General features: G+C 42.7%; 1 protein-coding gene across 43 annotated transcripts in view; it reads left to right on the top strand.

The window, feature by feature from the left end:
* The first annotated feature begins 2296 nt into the window (after positions 1 to 2296).
* The window catches only part of LOC118395465 (bifunctional UDP-N-acetylglucosamine 2-epimerase/N-acetylmannosamine kinase-like), a 33150-nt gene continuing 17199 nt past the window's right edge, over positions 2297 to 18247 (top strand). For 2 of the 43 annotated variants that reach the window (XR_008065608.1, XM_035789275.2), the window contains exons 1-2: positions 10771 to 10948; positions 15391 to 15602. Coding sequence is in view for 3 of the 43 variants with exons in the window: in XM_035789275.2 (XP_035645168.1) it covers positions 10829 to 10948; positions 15391 to 15602 (332 nt within the window). In the remaining 40 variants the exon portion in view is untranslated. The other 41 variants (XM_035789276.2, XM_035789277.2, XM_052464635.1 and 38 more) reach the window with 41 other exon arrangements.

Raw genomic sequence — 18247 nt, 5'->3', positions numbered from 1 at the left:
ACATGTTTTAGATACAGTGTATATGGTCTAGTTAGATGAGTTGTAAGTATTGGTCTAGATTAGAACTAGCCTGGTCCCAGATCTGTTTGTGCTTTTGCCAACTCCACTGCTGTCATTGTCAAGTTATACATACACTACCGGTCAAAGGTTTTAGAGTACCTACTAATTCAAGGCTCTTTCTTTATTTGGACTATTTTCTACGTTGGAGAATAACAGTGAAGACATCAAAACTATGAAATAACACATATGGAATCATGTAGTAACCAAAAAAAGTGTTGAACAAATCAAAATATATTTTATATTTGAGAATCTTCAAAGTAGCTACCCTTTGCCTTGATGACAGCTTTGCACACTCTTGGCGTTCTCTCAAACAGCTTCATGAGGTAGTCACCTGGAATGCATTTCAATTAACAGGTGTGCCTTGTTAAAAGTACATTTGTGGAATTTCTCAGTGGTGTTGTGACAATGTAGTGGGGTACACAGAAGATAGCCTTATTTGGTAAAAAATACCAAGTCTATAGTACGACAAGAAAATATCAAATAAGCAAAGAGAAATTACTTTAAGACATGAAGGTCAGTCAATATGAAGCATTTCAAGAACATTGAAAGTTTCTACAAGTGCAGTCGCAAAAACCATCAAGCGCAATGATGAAACTGGCTCTCATGAGGACCGCCACAGGAATGGAAGACCCCGAGTTGCTTCTGCTGCAGAGGATAAGTTCATTAGTTACCAGCCTCAGAAATTGCAGTTCAAATAAATACATCAGAGTTCAAGTAACAGACACATCTCAACATCAACTGTTCAGAGGAGACTGCATGAATCAGGCCTTCATGGTCAAATTGCTGCAAAGAAACCACTACTAAAAGACACCAATAAGAAGGAGACAATTCTTGAGCCAACAAACACGAGCAACGGACATTAGACCGGTGGAAATGTGTACTTTGGGCTGGAGTCGAAATTGGAGATTTTTGGTCCTATGATTGAGTGTAGTCTGGCCCAGGGGTGTGAAGGTGAACGGAAAGGCACTGGAGCGACGAACCACCCTTGCTGTCTGCCTGGCCGGTTGCCCTCTCTCCGCCAGGAGAACGGGGAACGCTATTACGGGGGCTGAGTCACTGGCTTACTGGTACTCTTCCATCCCGTTCGTGCGTCACTTGAGTGGGTTGAGTCACTGACGTGATTTTCCTATCCGGGTTTGGTGCCCTCCTCGGGTTTGTGCCATGGGGGAGATCCTCATGGGCTAAACTCGGTCTTGTCTTAGGGTAGTAAGTTGGTGGTTTGAAGATCTCCCTCTAGTGGTGTGGGGACTGTGCTTTGGCAAAGTGGGTGGGGTTATATCCTGCCTGGTTGGCCATGTCTGGGGGTATTGCCGGACGGGGCCACAGTGTCTCCCGACCACTCCAGTCTCAGCCTCCAGTATTTATGCTGCAATAGTTTGTGTGTCCGGGGGCTAGGGTCAGTCTGTTATATCTGGAGTATTTCTCCTGTCTTATCCCCTGTCCTGTGTGAATTTCAGTATGCTCCTTCAAATTCTGTCTCCCTCTCCCCTCCCAAGGTACCTGAGCCCTAGGACCATGCCTCAGCACTACCTAGCCTGATGACTCCTTGCTGTCCCCAGTCCACGTGATTGTACTGCTGCTCCAGTTTCAACTGTTCTGCCTGCAGCTATGGAACCCTGACCTGTTCACCGGACGTGCTACCTGTCCCGGATCTGCTGTTTTCACCACTCTCTCTCTACCGCATCTGCTGTCTCTGTCTTCTGAATGCTCAGCTATGAAAAGCCAACTGACATTTACTCCTGAGGCGCTGAACTTTTGCAGCCTCTACAACCACTGTGATTATTTTTATTTGACCCTGCTGGTCATCAATGAACGTTTGAACATTGTGTCCATGTACTGTTATAATTTCAATCCTGCACAGCCAGAAGAGGACTGGCCACCCCTCAGAGCCTGGTACCTCTCTATGGTTCTTCCTAGGTTCTTACCTATACCATCTACTGCATCTTGCCTATTCCGTTCTGTACCATCACTCATTCATATATCTTTATGTACATATTATTTATCCCTTTACACTTGTGTGTATAAGGTAGTAGTTTTGGAATCGTTAGGTTAGATTACTTGTTGGTTATGACTGCATTGTCGGAACTAGAAGCACAAGCATTTCGCTACACTCGCATTAATAACCATGTGTATGTGACAAATACATTTGATTTGATTTGATTATTCCTCAGTTCCTGCCTTTCAAGAGTTTTTCCAAGCCACCGTGCTTCTACACCTGCATTGATTGCTATTTTGGTTTTTAGGCTGGGTTTCTGTATAACACTTTGTGACATTTGCTGATGTGAAAAGGGCTTTATAAATACATTTGAATGATTGATTACTAGCTAACACACAGTGTCGCCAACAAGACTCCCGCCTGCTGTACTAATAACCAGTTCGCCCTGTTCCGTTATCGAAGGCAGGTGCTTGAAGTATGTTTTTTAAGATTTCGCGCACAAGAGGAATACATGCACCAGTAATGTTCAATTGGTTTGAGTAGCTAATCCTAGCCTCTGACTCATAAGTACCCGGGACCATTTCACTTTCACGCAAGCCTACATCTGAAAGAGACATGATGAGAGACATTGCATGAGATTAAGAGGATCTGGTTGAATAAAGGTAAGTAAAGTTAATTTAGTGCAACGTTCACGCTTCAAAGTATTCATGCCAGCGCTAGCTAACTTTGATCTCGCTACATAGCTAGCTAACGTTTGTGGAACAACACTTTCGGCTGGAAGTTATCTAGCTAGCTAGCATCTAACGCAAGTTGGACAAGACAAACATATTGTCCTCCGTTATAACAAACTTCGCTATTTAGTTAATGTAATATGCGCATTTTCACTATGAATCACAAAGCTAGCTAGCCTAGTTGAAAGTTAGCTGAAGTTAGCACACGTGAGCTAACCAGCTAATCATCCTATCATACATAGATCACGTTACTAGTAGCCAACTGTCTAACTTAGCAAACGTTAAATGTGTAATCCGTGTGAATAAAAGCAGGTTGAGCTAACTAGCTATCCCGCTAACGACGTTACAAGCAACAGTTAGATAGCTAACTGCTAATAGCTTGTTCGCAACAGAACCGGGCCACCATCACTTGCTGATTTAGACGAACTTTTTAAGATAATAGGTATGTAGCGTGATAACGTTATCTACTTTTATCAATTGAAACTGACCTTGATATGGCAAGGCTGACTACAAAAATGTATATTCAAACTAAAAATGAACAGTTAGCCTAAAATCTATTTCCTAGCAAGTTTATTCTAGCTAGCTAACATACTGTATCATTGAAATAGCTACATTGTAAATAGCTAGAATATTTCGTCCTTTCATGAGAAATATGAAGTTAGTTGAAACTGGCTAATTATCGTTACCTACTTCTGAGTTCAGCAATGCCCATTACACTATTATTTAATGTACATTTGTTCCGTGAATTTATAGATGGAGGCCTGTGGACTGGCTATTAGAGAATACAGTAGATTTGTGTTTGTTGCTTCAGGTGTGGAATAAAATATTTTGTCCTACCACCTATTGTACATCAATGTACATTCTTAGTATCCCTCTATTTACCAGTAGGTGGCGCAATTTCACCATCAGCAACACGTTATTTTCATAAACTGCCTTTGGATTTGCAAGTGAATATAATACAGATATACAGTATAATATAAATAGACTAGGATCTGTCTTTGATTAGGTACGAAATAAACGTGTTACGCAGGCATATGTCTAGACTCCACAACCTTGGAGACATGCCCTCTTTATATCCTAATCAGACAGCACCAAATGTTCTGAAAACACCTGCCTGAGAGTCTAGTAGGAAGTCCAAACAAAAAGGCAATGACTGTCAGCTGCTACAGAATCAGAGTTCACAGGATGTCTACAATACAACAGTGAATAATCAGTGTGTCCTCGGTCCTTTTTTACATCCAGTCTGGCGTCAACCACCATCAGCATATGAGAATAATCCATAATATTGAGTATCAAGTCTAGTGACCATCAACCCGCACCTTGAGTATCAAAAACACTGGAAGTCAGGTTTCAAACAATTATGCTGCCTCAAGGTCACATTACGAAGTGATGGGTGATGTGCTGTTAGTCAACGGTAGGCAGGCAGGCTATAGACTATGCACCTGAATGGGAGGCGCGCTTTACGAGTTGAGATTGAGAGATAAAAATAGGTCCTTTTTAACTCACGGCCACAACTCTTTTTTTTAACGCGATTCTATTTAGAAATGTTATTTGTTGCGCAATGACTGAGTTTACAAAAGCAGGTTTCACTCCATAGCTCCTCAAAAAGCCTGTAGACTACTGTTGCGCTGTCTGACAGGTGGTAGGTAGGCTATAGTCTCTGTATGCTGTGATATTTAAGATGCATGACGACTAACAAAAATACACACGGCAATTTAATTTCAAAATGTATGCAAATTTGACCTATAGACCGATAAACATGTCTGGTAAAATGTATTCTCGCCGACCTAACTGATGAACTGTTAACATCTCTCTACCCCCCACACACATTAATGTAGAAGTGTTTAGAAACATTATATTCCTATATTCAATAAAATGGACTTCATAATGACAACACATTATTTCTATTGGGCCACAATTAATCTGAAACGCATCCAAAACAAACAGCAAATGCATCCAACACGTTTGCAGAGTCACACGCTTGATGTAATCATTGCGTTCTAGGAATATGGGACAAAATACTAAACATTTGACTGCTTTAATACACTTAAGTGAATTTTGACCAATACTTTTGGTCCCCTTAAATGGGAGGGGCTATGTACAAAAAGTGCTGTAATTACTAAACGGTTCCCCCGATATGGATGATAATACACTCAAATTAAAGCTGACAGTCTGCACTTTAACCTCCATAGTTGAATGTGAATTTAATAATGTCAAATCCAACGTACTGGAGTACAGAGCCAAAACAACAAATGGGTCACTGTCCCAATACTTTTGTAGCTTACTGTAACACATCTCAAACACATCTATGGCATGTTAATATACCTTGCCTAATCGTCCTCTATGTTTGGGCTAGGCCATGTGTTAGGATTATTAATATCCTATGCAAGCAATGTTCTCACTATATAGATGGAGAATGGCGGTGTCTGTGCAAACAGACCTCAGGTGAATGGGTCCAAAAATATACTTTATTTTCTGGTTGTTTATCAAAGATTGCTGGCTAACTCGTTGATCCTGCTTTGTAACATACCCCTCAGGTTGTATCATTGCGCCATTCCAACCATTCCCTCAAACCTGGTAAAATAAGGGTTAAAAATAATCATTTCAATAACACTTGGGGGGAGGGGAATAAATGTCCTTTATCAGACGTGGCAGCTTCCCATCTGGACTATGATAATTACACGAAAGAAGGCCAAGGACTCTGGATTTAAGCCTAAACAAACGAGGACTAATCGAAAGACACCCTGCAGATGGTACATCTTGGAGGAGTTGGAGAGGAGCTAAAGTTTTTACATTTGTTCTTTTATCAGTAAGATTTATAATAACATTAGTAGTAGGTAGACAAATCAAATGGGTACTATGGTGCAGCAGGCAAATGAAGTGGGTACTATGGTGCAGCAGGCAAATGAAGTGGGTACTATGGTGCAGCAGGCAAATGAAGTGGGTACTATGGTGCAGCAGGCAAATGAAGTGGGTACTATGGTGCAGCAGGCAAATGAAGTGGGTACTATGGTGCAGCAGGCAAATCAAGTGGGTACTGTGGTGCAGCAGGCAAATCAAGTGGGTACTGTGGTGCAGCAGGCAAATCAAGTGGGTACTGTGGTGCAGCAGGCAAATCAAGTGGGTACTGTGGTGCAGCAGGCAAATCAAGTGGGTACTGTGGTGCAGCAGGCAAATCAAGTGGGTACTGTGGTGAAGCAGGCAAATCGAGTGAGTACTGTGGTGCAGCAGGCAAATCAAGTGGGTACTGTGGTGCAGCAGGCAAATCAAGTGGGTACTGTGGTGCAGCAGGCAAATCAAGTGGGTACTGTGGTGCAGCAGGCAAATCAAGTGGGTACTGTGGTGCAGCAGGCAAATCAAGTGGGTACTGTGGTGCAGCAGGCAAATCAAGTGGGTACTGTGGTGCAGTACGCAAATCAAGTGGGTACTGTGGTGCAGTAGACAAATCAAGTGGGTACTGTGGTGCAGTAGACAAATCAAGTGGGTACTGTGGTGCAGTAGACAAATCAAGTGGGTACTGTGGTGCAGTAGGCAAATCAAGTGGGTACTGTGGTGCAGCAGGCAAATCAAGTGGGTACTGTGGTGCAGCAGGCAAATCAAGTGGGTACTGTGGTGCAGTAGACAAATCAAGTGGGTACTGTGGTGCAGTAGACTACCGCATATTACACACGGCAGAACTACATTAATAAAAGCCCATAGATTTAAGAAGTATTTTGGTACATACAGTGCATTCGGAAAGTACTCAGACCCCTTGACCTTTTCCACATTTTGTTACGTAACAGCCTTATTCTAAAATTGATTAAATAGTTTTTCCCCCTCCAATCTACACACATACCCCATAATGACATAGCAAAAACAGGTTTAGATTTGCTTAAATTCTATGAAATGAAAATACATTTACATAAGTATTCAGACCCTTTCTCAGTACTTTGTTGAAGCACCTAATGACTTGCGTCTTCTTGGGTATGACGCTACAAGCTTGGCACACCTGTATTTGGGGAGTTTCTCCCACTCTTCTCGGCAGATCCTCTCAAGCTCTGTCCGGTTGGATGGGGAGCATCGCTGCACAGCTATTTGCAGGTCTATCTAGAAATGTTAGATCGGGTTCAAGTCCGGGCTCTGGCTGGGCCACTCGAGGACATTCAGAGACCTGTCCCTTGGCCACTCCTGCGTTGTCTTGGCTGTGGGCTTAGGGTCGCTGTCCTGTTGGAAGGTGAAACTTTGCCCTAGTCTGAGGTACTGAGCACTCTGGGGCATGTTTTCATCAAGAATCTCTCTGTATTTTTCTCAGTTCATCTTTGCCTCATTCCGGACTAGTCTCCCAGTCCCTGCCGCTGAAAAACATCTCCACAGCAGGATGCTGCCACCACCATGCTTCACCGTAGGGATGGTGCCAGGTTTCCTTCAGATGTAACGCTTGGCATTCAGGCCAAAGAGTTCAATCTTGGTTTCATCAGACCAGATAATCTTGTTTCTCATGGTCTGAGAGTCTTTAGGTGCCTTTTGGCAAACTCCAAACGGTCTGTCATGTGCTTTTTACTGAGGAGTGTCTTCCATCTACCATAAAGATCTGATTGGTGGAGTGCTGCAGAGATGGTTGTCCTTCTGGAAGGTTCTCCCTTCTCAACAAAGGAACTCTGGAGGTCTTTCAGTGACCATCAGGTTCTTAGTTACCTCCCTGACAAAGGCCCTTCTCCCCTGTTTGCTCAGTTTGGCTGTGCGGCCAGCTCTATTAAGAGCCTTGGTTCCAAACTTTTTACAATTTAAGAATGATGAAGGCCACTGTGTTCTTGGGGACCTTCAATGCTGCAGACCTTTTTTGGTACCCTTCCCCAGATCTGTGCCTCGACACAATCCTGTCTCGGCGCTCGACAGACTATTCCTTCGACGTCGTTGGCATAGTTTTTACTCTGTTATGCACTGTCAACTGTGAAACCTTATATAGACAGGTGTTTTCCTTTCCAAATCATGTCCAATCAATTGAATTTACCACAGGTGGTGTCCAAGTTGTAGAACAATCTCTAGGATGATCAATGGAAACAGGATGCACCTGAGCCCAATTTCGAGTCTCCTAGCAAAGGGTCTAAACACTTAAGGTATTTCTGTTTTATTTTTTATAAATTTGAACAAATGTCTAAACAAGTTTTCACTTTCATATTATGGGGTAATGTGTGTAAATTTAGATATAATAAAAAATATATATATATTTTAGAATAAGGCTGAAAGTAACAGTGGGAAAAGTCAAGGGGTCCGACTACTCTCCGAATGCACTGTCTACTGCAAAATGAAACAAACTCTAGTACTCGGCTTTGAGTGTGGACAGTATTATTATGCATACTGTATGGACTGGTTCTTTGATGCTACGCTTCAAACATTGATTGTGCAGGGCAGCTTACAGAATAGTTAGCTTACAATATATAGTGCATTTTTATTCGATTTTTCAATAGTAAATGTATATATTTTTTATAATTAATAGGCTGACATGACCTTTTTATCGACAGAATATTTCACCACTGTGCTTTCCATCGCCACCTCTTGCTCTCCTTCATTCCTTTCTTGAGTGTGCAAAGAGAGGGGCTGTCAACAGTGAAATGTTTAGTTGTGGAAACATGTTAATATGATTGTTCACAGATTTCACTTGTTTATTTGTTGTGGCTTAAGAGGGGGCAGTCAACCTGATTTTAACTCTTTAAAAACATTATTATTATTATTATTTTTTTATCTTGCTAAGTGAAAATTATTGTTCTGGTAAATGAGTTCCGGAAAGCAGCAGTTAAACTCTGATGACAGCCCTGTTTCTAGTATCATCCTGTTTTTGTTTTTGCTCCAACCCCAGTTGTGGAACCTGATTCATCCCTGAGCTACGTCTATTTCTATTTCTCAAGTGATGTTTTGGAAGTGCTAGTGCAGGGAGTAGTTATTTCAACTCAAATGTATTTAAAAAAATATATATATATATATATATATATATATATTAAAAAGATATTGGGCGTGGAAGGAACAATTTGGACAATGGAATAATGGATGGGAGTAGTAGAGCTAGGACTAACGCAACATGAGGTGAAATCTAGCCTCTTAAGTATCATGACGTTGCATCAGAAAAGTATTCATAAACATTCTGGTGCTCGCTACAACTAACCTAGTCATTTCCTTTTTGCGGGTGTAGCCTATTTTTCGAATCGTTTCTGACACAGGATAGGCCTAGAGATGAATCATTCTGGACCACCTTTCACACTGTGTGCTTAGAGCTAACATGGGTCTTGTTGGCTGGATCCATTTGGGTGTATCAATCCACACCCAGTGTGTCAATAGCCCATGTTGAATTAAGTCCTATGTCACACCTGGAACTCAACTGTTATTACTAAGTATCTGTCTATTGTGAAGTGTCTCACCGTACAACGATTAGTAACCATCTCTATTGTTTACCTTATTACAATTATTAGCCTAATTATCTGTGACTGACCTATGCTGTTCTTGGAACAAGGCTAAAAAAAATATTTGTTAGTACTACTAGCCTGGGGCGACAGACCACGTGGTACAATAACTAGCTAGAAGTGGACTATGGGTCCAGGCTAGGACCAGGCTAGGTCCAGAGTCCAGGCTAGGTTGATGTTACCTGCTTTTAGTTTAGTTTCTCTGTCTTTCTACTGCACTGTTTTTTTTTTAGAGGGGAAGACTGCACTGTGAGTTGATATTTTTTTTGTTATTCTATTTGGTCTACTGCTTTATGGGGTTATAGAAAGGTTGGGTTATAGTATTGTCTTTTATAAGTCTAGTACTATTCCTGGCAGGGTTATTATGTCATGCGTCTGGGATGGAGAATATGTCATCAAGTTCTGGTCAATTCTTCACTTGCTTGACCGGATCTATTTGTGTGTTACTTCATTGGCCTAGGCGATGTCCGTCCTTTTTGAACAACAATGGAAACTTTATTCAGCACAGAGGAGGCTTTTTGGCACGAGAGAATTCGGCATGTGTGTACGTGTAGAGAGGCATACAGCAAGTGTTTAGAGAGTAGTAGTAGTGATGGGGGAATTCATAGCTACTTATCGCAATGTTATTTTGGACGGTATTATGTCGTTACTTTGACTCAAATTGTAAAAAATATTTGCTGTTGCTAGGTAGCCTTTGCTAGCTCTGGTTGGCTGTACCTGTGCCAAAAATCCAGTATTCATCCTGTAGCTTGTTCCCCATCTTTTTAAAATAGTGAGCCAACATGTTTTTAGTAGGGTCGCACGATATATCGGTGAGCAGTTCACACCCAGTAAGTGTGTGTCGTGAATCGCCCATAGATTTGTCCATCTCGCCCAGCGCTAAGCTAGGTCTACTACTTCAAAGGATGGCTGATCAGGTGGTTATCTAAGACAAATACGGTGTCTGCCACTCCAAGGAACTGGAAAGGCTGACAAATGATGCCAATCAATGCCTGCTTTTCACCCGTCACAATGAAAAGCAGTAGGAAGTAGGAAGAAGTGTTTGAGAAATGGTTTGAGAGTTCATCTATCATCCACCATCATTAAAGAGATGGGCTCTTGCAGTGTTGTCAAGAAACCCGTTGGTCTATAATTCACTGCTGATGTGTTGATACTGACATACTTATTGATTAGGGGGGGGGGAATGATGGTCATTGATTCCCAGACCTATGGTTGTCACGGTACCAGTATTGCAACACCACGAAGCATGATGCTTGAGTTTCCATGACAACAAAGCACACGACTGAACTCTTGTCCTTAAAAACCTGCTGTTTTAATATGATTGTGTGACAGGCCTTTTAGCTTGGGGGTGACAACAGAAAGCTGGTGGAAAAAACTTCGCTTCATTATCAATATATGGTTATAGGCCTTACATTTCCTATGAATCATTGATTTATCTGGGTTGAGATCATAGTCAGTCTGTGATATGTTGGGCCCTGGCTGTAAGAGGCATCGATGCAGGAAGCTTCAACCGTTCCCTCTCACCCAGCAGCCAATCAGGGCTCTCTTGAGTCGGATGAGGGAAGCCCCTCCTCCCCTCTACACTCTCTCTCTCTCTCGACAGGCTGCTGCTCCTTTTGTCGGGCTCGGAGGAAGACCAGCTATCCTTTTTACAGTGAGCCTTTCAAATGATCCGAAGGGAAGGGAAGAGACTAAATAAAGGGGGGGAGAAGGATAGAGAGAGGGAGAGGAGTGGATCACGGAGTGGGCTGACCATGCGTCCAGGGCCTATAGCCAGAAACCCTCATGTGAGTCAAGGTGGCTTTTATCCTATTTTTTTTTTTTCCCCTCCTTGCCTGCTGCTCCCCTCATCGCTAGGAAGCAGCCCTGGTCTTGTGACACTTCATTGGAAACAAGGGCAGTGTGTGTCAGAGGGGGGATTCTGGCTCGGAAGGCTGCGTTTTAGACAGGCAGACTCATTCTGATGCTATATGAGTTTCTTATGACCAATCGCATCAGCTCTTTTCACGTTGGATCTTTTTCAAAGCTGATCTGTTTGGTCATTAGACCAATTCGTGAAAAGACGATCAGAATTGGGCTGCCGATGTAAGCGCAGCCTAAGAACCAACCCAGTGCAGGGAGGAAAATGCCTGGCTGGTATGTTAGCTTTTCAGTGAGACAGCCTGTAGACTAGGCCGGATATGTGTGTGTCTGTGAAGAAGAAATGTAGTGTGTGTGTGTGTGTGTGTGTGTGTGTGTGTGTGTGTGTGTGTGTGTGTGTGTGACAGAGGGAGAGAGATGCAGAGAAAGGAGGAGCTGATGAGAGACCAAGGAGTGGATGGATTGTTGTGATGAATGCATGGACTATCTGTTTAAATGCCTGGACTGACCAATTTGTCTCTGTTGTTATTCAACAAACCAAAGGATAAAGGTTTAATTTCATGTTGCAGTTGACTGGGATTTTCCCATATTCCTCTTGTATGAATGTGTGTGTAGTTGGCCAATGTTTGTTCATTGAAAAAATGTGCCGGTTTCTCTTCCGGTTGTCTGTGGAGCCTAATCATTCTGAATACTTCCTAAATGGCTTTGAGAACATGTGAATGCGACATGTGAATGCGACATGTGAATGCGACATGTTCTCAACGGAGCCACCGTGGCTTTCATCACTCCACGTGTCATTGAATAAGAATGTGTTTGTCTCCAAGATTACATACCGCAATGTTCGGTTGTGGGCTAACGCATTGACGAGGCCAAACGTTTGACTCCTTTATGTTAAGAATGTCACAACATTCGGGTCACCTAGCGAAATCTTCTTTCTTTTTTTTTTATGATGGTCAGAGCGGTTCACGGGCTATACCTTGATATCCCAGGTGTATTGGGAAAAGGTCAGCTTGGTGTCTCGAGTATTTGTGGTCGTTTGGGATGCAGTGACGGTGCCTGAATGTAGGCCCACTTGTCTTGATCCTGTACTACATTAGTTATTTTGTTTAAACCGGGTGTCATTGCAAGCTTTTATGAGATGCCTCAAAACTATACTGTGGTGAGCAGCCTTTGTTTTTTTTTTTTAGCCTGTCCTAGAGTTTTAAAATCGTTTTCAGTGGAGAAGGCTTAATCGTGGGTCTGAGGAAACCCGAACTTAAATCTCAGTTTACATTGATTTATTATCATCTGCTCCAAAGTTGACCTACTTCAGGACCAAGTCTGGCACAGTCTGGCTGTCAACCATCTCCAGGAAGGTCCAGGCTGGGTTATTTGTTGACTCCTCTGTCAATATTAGCCCGTAGTTAACTAACTTTTATAGTCTTGTTCTTTTGGCAGCAGTTGTTTTAGGAGTCTGTTTGCCAGGGCGTTGGTAGAGCTGCGTTTGTACATTGCCTCTCTTACCAGTTAATTATTACTTTACAGCTAGTGGAAGACCTCTCAATGTTCTCTAGTCTTAGTTCTATTGAAGGGGTGATTTAGTTTCTAACAATACAAATCTAATCCAATTTTAGTGGTCACATACACATGGTTAGCAGATGTTATTGCGAGTAGCGAAATGCTCGTGCTTCTATTTCCGACAGTACAGCAATATCTAACAATTCCACAACTACCGAATACACATGCATCAAAGTAAAGGAATAAGAATATGTACATGTAAATACAGTGGAGCAAAAAAGTATTTAGTCAGCCACCAATTGTGCAAGTTCTCCCACTTATTAAAGATGAGAGGCCTGTAATTTTCGTCATAGGTACACTTCAACTATGACAGACAAAATGATGGAAAAAAATCCAGAAAATCACATTGTAGGATTTTTAATGAATTTATTTGCAAATTATGGTGGAAATAAGTATTTGGTCACCTACAAACAAGCACGATTTCTGGTTCTCACAGACCTGTAACTTCTTTAAGAGGCTCCTCTGTCCTCCACTCTTTACCTTTTTTTTTAGGGGGGGGGGGCTTCTGTTTAATTTGATTTTAGCGTTTGACCAATCTTGAATACACAGCATAGCTTAGAGTAGGCTATATCAAGACTTTTCTTAATTGAGGTACCACTGAAGTAGATTCATAACATGTTCAGAAACATTCTGCAGTCAGGACGGCTTACACAGTATGAAATGTTTTATTGACAAAGACGAGCAGAGACATGACAGGCGTCAAAGCAGGCAGCCATGACGGGGCACCCGGGAGAAAAGTACCAGACATCTGAAGTACATTTTCTCAAATCTCTTTTTAATACCTGTTTTTGTTATATGTGCCTGAAAGAAAAATGGTTACAGTCATCAAATGAAACATATCACAACAGTTTTGAGTGTAGAGTTTCAATAAACCAGTAGACCATTTCTGGCTAAGCTTCCAGGTGACCAACTTAACCATGACTTCAGTGTTGACATGAGACCACATGTCCATGAGACCACATGTCCAGCAGGGCCTTCTCTCTCTCTCGACCTTTTGGAGGAAACGCTCCCCAACTTAAACATAATGGATTCATACACAGACTGAATTGGTTTCAGAAACCAGCTGCAGGATGACCCCATATTCTATGATAACAGGGAAAGTATTTTGTTTTTCAAAAGCCCATTGGACGTCACTGTCCATTTTGAGCTTACAAACAAAACCCACAGAAGCATATTTTATATACAGTTGCGTTCGGAAAGTATTCCGACTATTATTACTATTTTTTTTTATACTTTTAACTACTTTTACTTCACTACATTCACTAAGAAAATATTTTCCTTAGTCTTGTTCCGTTTCCAGTAACCTTTCACTTTTTTTTTATTTTTTGCTGACAAACCATGCATAATTATCGTTATGAAATCCCTTTATGGTCTATTGAAATCGATGGTTCAAATTGAGACTGCATCAACCTTATCTCCAGGTATCATAAGTCAATACGGGACTGTATAGATACGTCTTTAGTACTCTATGTAAACATCTTCTTCTATGGGTTCTTATGTCTCCAAATATCTAGAACCCTTAAAGCATAATTCCTTAGGAGGCCATCTATATAGATTATCATGTCTTGGCGGCATTAAAATCTCCACCCTCATATTACTTTGACCAGTGGAAATGTTGACAATTTTACTTGTTGTCCTCTCATTGTCTCTAAATAAAAATAGACTTGTAATTGGTTTGCACAAGTATTCACCACAATGAATTGAATGTGGTTGACATCTACCAATCACATAATCCATGTCCCTGTGTTGTCTGCTTCGTCACAGTATATGATCCTTTTTAAAGTAGATTTTTAGAATAATGACACCTGCTGACCGACTGGTACTAAATGAAAAAGCCAAATATCATTAACCCATTGACGCTTCCAAAACCCCGTATCTGTGGAACAGGCATGAGTTTCTTGAATTAAACAAAAGTCGGCACTTACCTTTTACAATGCAAAAATAAAGACTTCCTTTTCAAAATATGACAAATTCCGCTGGGAAAAAAGACTATCACGGTGACCACATGAAGAATACTTGTATTTGTTTTTCACCTTTTTATTTAACTAGGCAGGTCAGTTAAGATACGTTTTTATTTACGATGACCGTCCTACCTCGGCAAACCCTAACCCAGACGACGCTGGGCCAGTTGTGCGCCGCCCTATGGGACTCCCGATCACGGCCGGTTGTGATACAGCCTGGAATCGAACCAGGGTCTGTAGTGACGCCTCTAGCACTGAGATGCAGTGCCTCAGACCGCTGCGCCACTCGGGAGTGTTCACATGAAACGGGTTCTCACAAAATGAAACGTTCTTGCCAGTTACAAATAAAACAGTCCTGTGCACAATGTAGGTAAAAACATTATTATTTTTTTTACCAATTGTAAATGAAATCTGACATTTTGCGCCATGCATTGGTATAACGAATAGCCATCAAGTTAACATTAAGTGTCAGTGCGAATTGCCATCATTTTTTAAAACGAAAAACAAATGCTCTTTCCTCACAAAATGGAACATTTTACCAGTTGCAAATAATATAAATTAATATAAATAATATAAATATAAAGCTTATATTCTGGCTCTGAGGTACGACAGTTGAACTTAGCTCATGAGGCATTTTACAAGTTATGTTCTTCAAGAATCAATGGCTATATATCATTAATTGCGACGTCCAAAAACAGATGTAGCAACTGCAGATTCTAGCTTTAACATATATCCACCATGCCACAACAGGACGAGGAGCATCGGACCTCATTGTTTTCAGCACAGCTTCTTTTTGCCTGACATTCCAGCATCTCAACTCTGAACACCATCGCTCTTTCTCTGCTCGCCAGGAACTGTACTATCTGAGAATGCAGAGGATGAGAGAGAAGACTGACAAGATGGAGGAGAACAAAGCCACGAGGAAGCTGCGGGTGTGCGTGGCGACGTGTAACCGGGCGGACTACTCCAAGCTGGCGCCCATCATGTTTGGCATCAAGGCCAACCCTGATGAGTTTGAGCTGGAGGTGGTGGTGCTGGGATCCCATCTCATTGATGATTATGGGTGAGTTTGAGCTGAAGGTGGTGGTGCTGGGATCCCATCTCATTGATGATTATGGGTGAGTTTGAGCTGGAGGTGGTGGTGCTGGGATCCCATCTCATTGATGATTATGGGTGAGTTTGAGCTGGAGGTGGTGGTGCTGGGATCCCATCTCATTGATGATTATGGGTGAGTTTGAGCTGAAGGTGGTGGTGCTGGGATCCCATCTCATTGATGATTATGGGTGAGTTTGAGCTGAAGGTGGTGGTGCTGGGAGCCCATCTCATTGATGATTATGGGTGAGTTTGAGCTGAATCTCATTGATGTGGTGAGTGAGCTGGGATGCTGGGAGCCCATCTCATTGATGATTATGGGTGAGTTTGAGCTGAGGTGGTGGTGCTGGGAATCCCATCTCATTGATGATTATGGGTGAGTTTGAGCTGGAGGTGGTGGTGCTGGGATCCCATCTCATTGATGATTATGGGTGAGTTTGAGCTGGAGGTGGTGGTGCTGGGATCCCATCTCATTGATGATTATGGGTGAGTTTGAGCTGAAGGTGGTGGTGCTGGGATCCCATCTCATTGATGATTATGGGTGAGTTTGAGCTGGAGGTGGTGGTGCTGGGAGCCCATCTCATTGATGATTATGGGTGAGTTTGAGCTGGAGGTGGTGGTGCTGGGATCCCATCTCATTGATGATTATGGGTGAGTTTGAGCTGAAGGTGGTGGTGCTGGGAGCCCATCTCATTGATGATTATGGGTGAGTTTGAGCTGAAGGTGGTGGTGCTGGGAGCCCATCTCATTGATGATTATGGGTGAGTTTGAGCTGGAGGTGGTGGTGCTGGAAGCCCATCTCATTGATGATTATGGGTGAGTTTGAGCTGAAGGTGGTGGTGCTGGGAGCCCATCTCATTGATGATTATGGGTGAGTTTGAGCTGAAGGTGGTGGTGCTGGGAGCCCATCTCATTGATGATTATGGGTGAGTTTGGGAGCCCATCTCATTGATGATTATGGGTGAGTTTGGAGGTGGTGGTGCTGGGAGCCCATCTCATTGATGATTATGAGTTTTATGGGTGAGTTTGAGTTTGCTGAAGGTGGTGGTGCTGGGAGCCCATCTCATTGATGATTATGGGTGAGTTTGAGCTGAAGGTGGTGGTGCTGGAAGCCCATCTCATTGATGATTATGGGTGAGTGGGAGCCCATCTCATTGATGATTATGGGTGAGTTTGAGCTGGAGGTGGTGGTGCTGGAAGCCCATCTCATTGATGATTATGGGTGAGTTTGAGCTGGAGGTGGTGGTGCTGGAAGCCCATCTCATTGATGATTATGGGTGAGTTTGAGCTGAAGGTGGTGGTGCTGGAAGCCCATCTCATTGATGATTATGGGTGAGTTTGAGCTGAAGGTGGTGGTGCTGGAGCCCATCTCATTGATGATTATGGGTGAGTTTGAGCTGGAGGTGGTGGTTTGAGCTGTGCTGGGAGCCCATCTCATTGATGATTATGGGTGAGTTTGAGCTGGAGGTGGTGGTGCTGGGATCCCATCTCATTGATGATTATGGGTGAGTTTGAGCTGGAGGTGGTGGTGCTGGAAGCCCATCTCATTGATGATTATGGGTGAGTTTGAGCTGAAGGTGGTGGTGCTGGGAGCCCATCTCATTGATGATTATGGGTGAGTTTGAGCTGAAGGTGGTGGTGCTGGGAGCCCATCTCATTGATGATTATGGGTGAGTTTGAGCTGGAGGTGGTGGTGCTGGAAGCCCATCTCATTGATGATTATGGGTGAGTTTGAGCTGGAGGTGGTGGTGCTGGGAGCCCATCTCATTGATGATTATGGGTGAGTTTGAGCTGAAGGTGGTGGTGCTGGGAGCCCATCTCATTGATGATTATGGGTGAGTTTGAGCTGAAGGTGGTGGTGCTGGGAGCCCATCTCATTGATGATTATGGGTGAGTTTGAGCTGAAGGTGGTGGTGCTGGGAGCCCATCTCATTGATGATTATGGGTGAGTTTGAGCTGAAGGTGGTGGTGCTGGGAGCCCATCTCATTGATTATGGGTGAGTTTAGCTGAGGTGAGTTTGGGAGCCCATCTCATTGATGAGGTGGTGAGTTTGAGCTGAAGGTGGTGTGGAGCCCATCTCATTGATGATTATGGGTGAGTTTGAGCTGAAGGTGGTGGTGCTGGAAGCCCATCTCATTGATGATTATGGGTGAGTTTGAGCTGAAGGTGGTGGTGCTGGGAGCCCATCTCATTGATGATTATGGGTGAGTTTGAGCTGAAGGTGGTGGTGCTGGGAGCCCATCTCATTGATGATTATGGGTGAGTTTGAGCTGAAGGTGGTGGTGCTGGAACTAGTTTTTCCCGATCCACTGAAATCACAACTATTTGCAAATGTTTTTACACTGACAGTCATTGTTTATTTGCACTCTGAGGAAAAAGTGTTAATTGAGTAATCGTGTCTCAAGTTTTTTTCTGATTGCTTGATCTGACCAGGAAAAACTCCTGTCCTTCATGAGGACCATAATGGAAATGAGTCTGAATTTGTGTTTTTAGCCGTGACTATATTTTGTGTTTGTTCATTTCACTTAGTGGAATCAACTTGATGTGTTTTTAATTTGTCTAAAATGTGTTCTTTCATGAATGAAATGATTGGTTTGACCACCTGTCCTCCTTTT

The sequence above is a fragment of the Oncorhynchus keta genome, chromosome 16 (genome assembly GCF_023373465.1).
Source record: "Oncorhynchus keta strain PuntledgeMale-10-30-2019 chromosome 16, Oket_V2, whole genome shotgun sequence".
Lineage (NCBI taxonomy): Eukaryota > Metazoa > Chordata > Actinopteri > Salmoniformes > Salmonidae > Oncorhynchus > Oncorhynchus keta.
The sequence above is the reverse complement of the archived record's forward strand: the minus strand, read 5'-3'. Positions and strand labels throughout refer to the sequence as shown.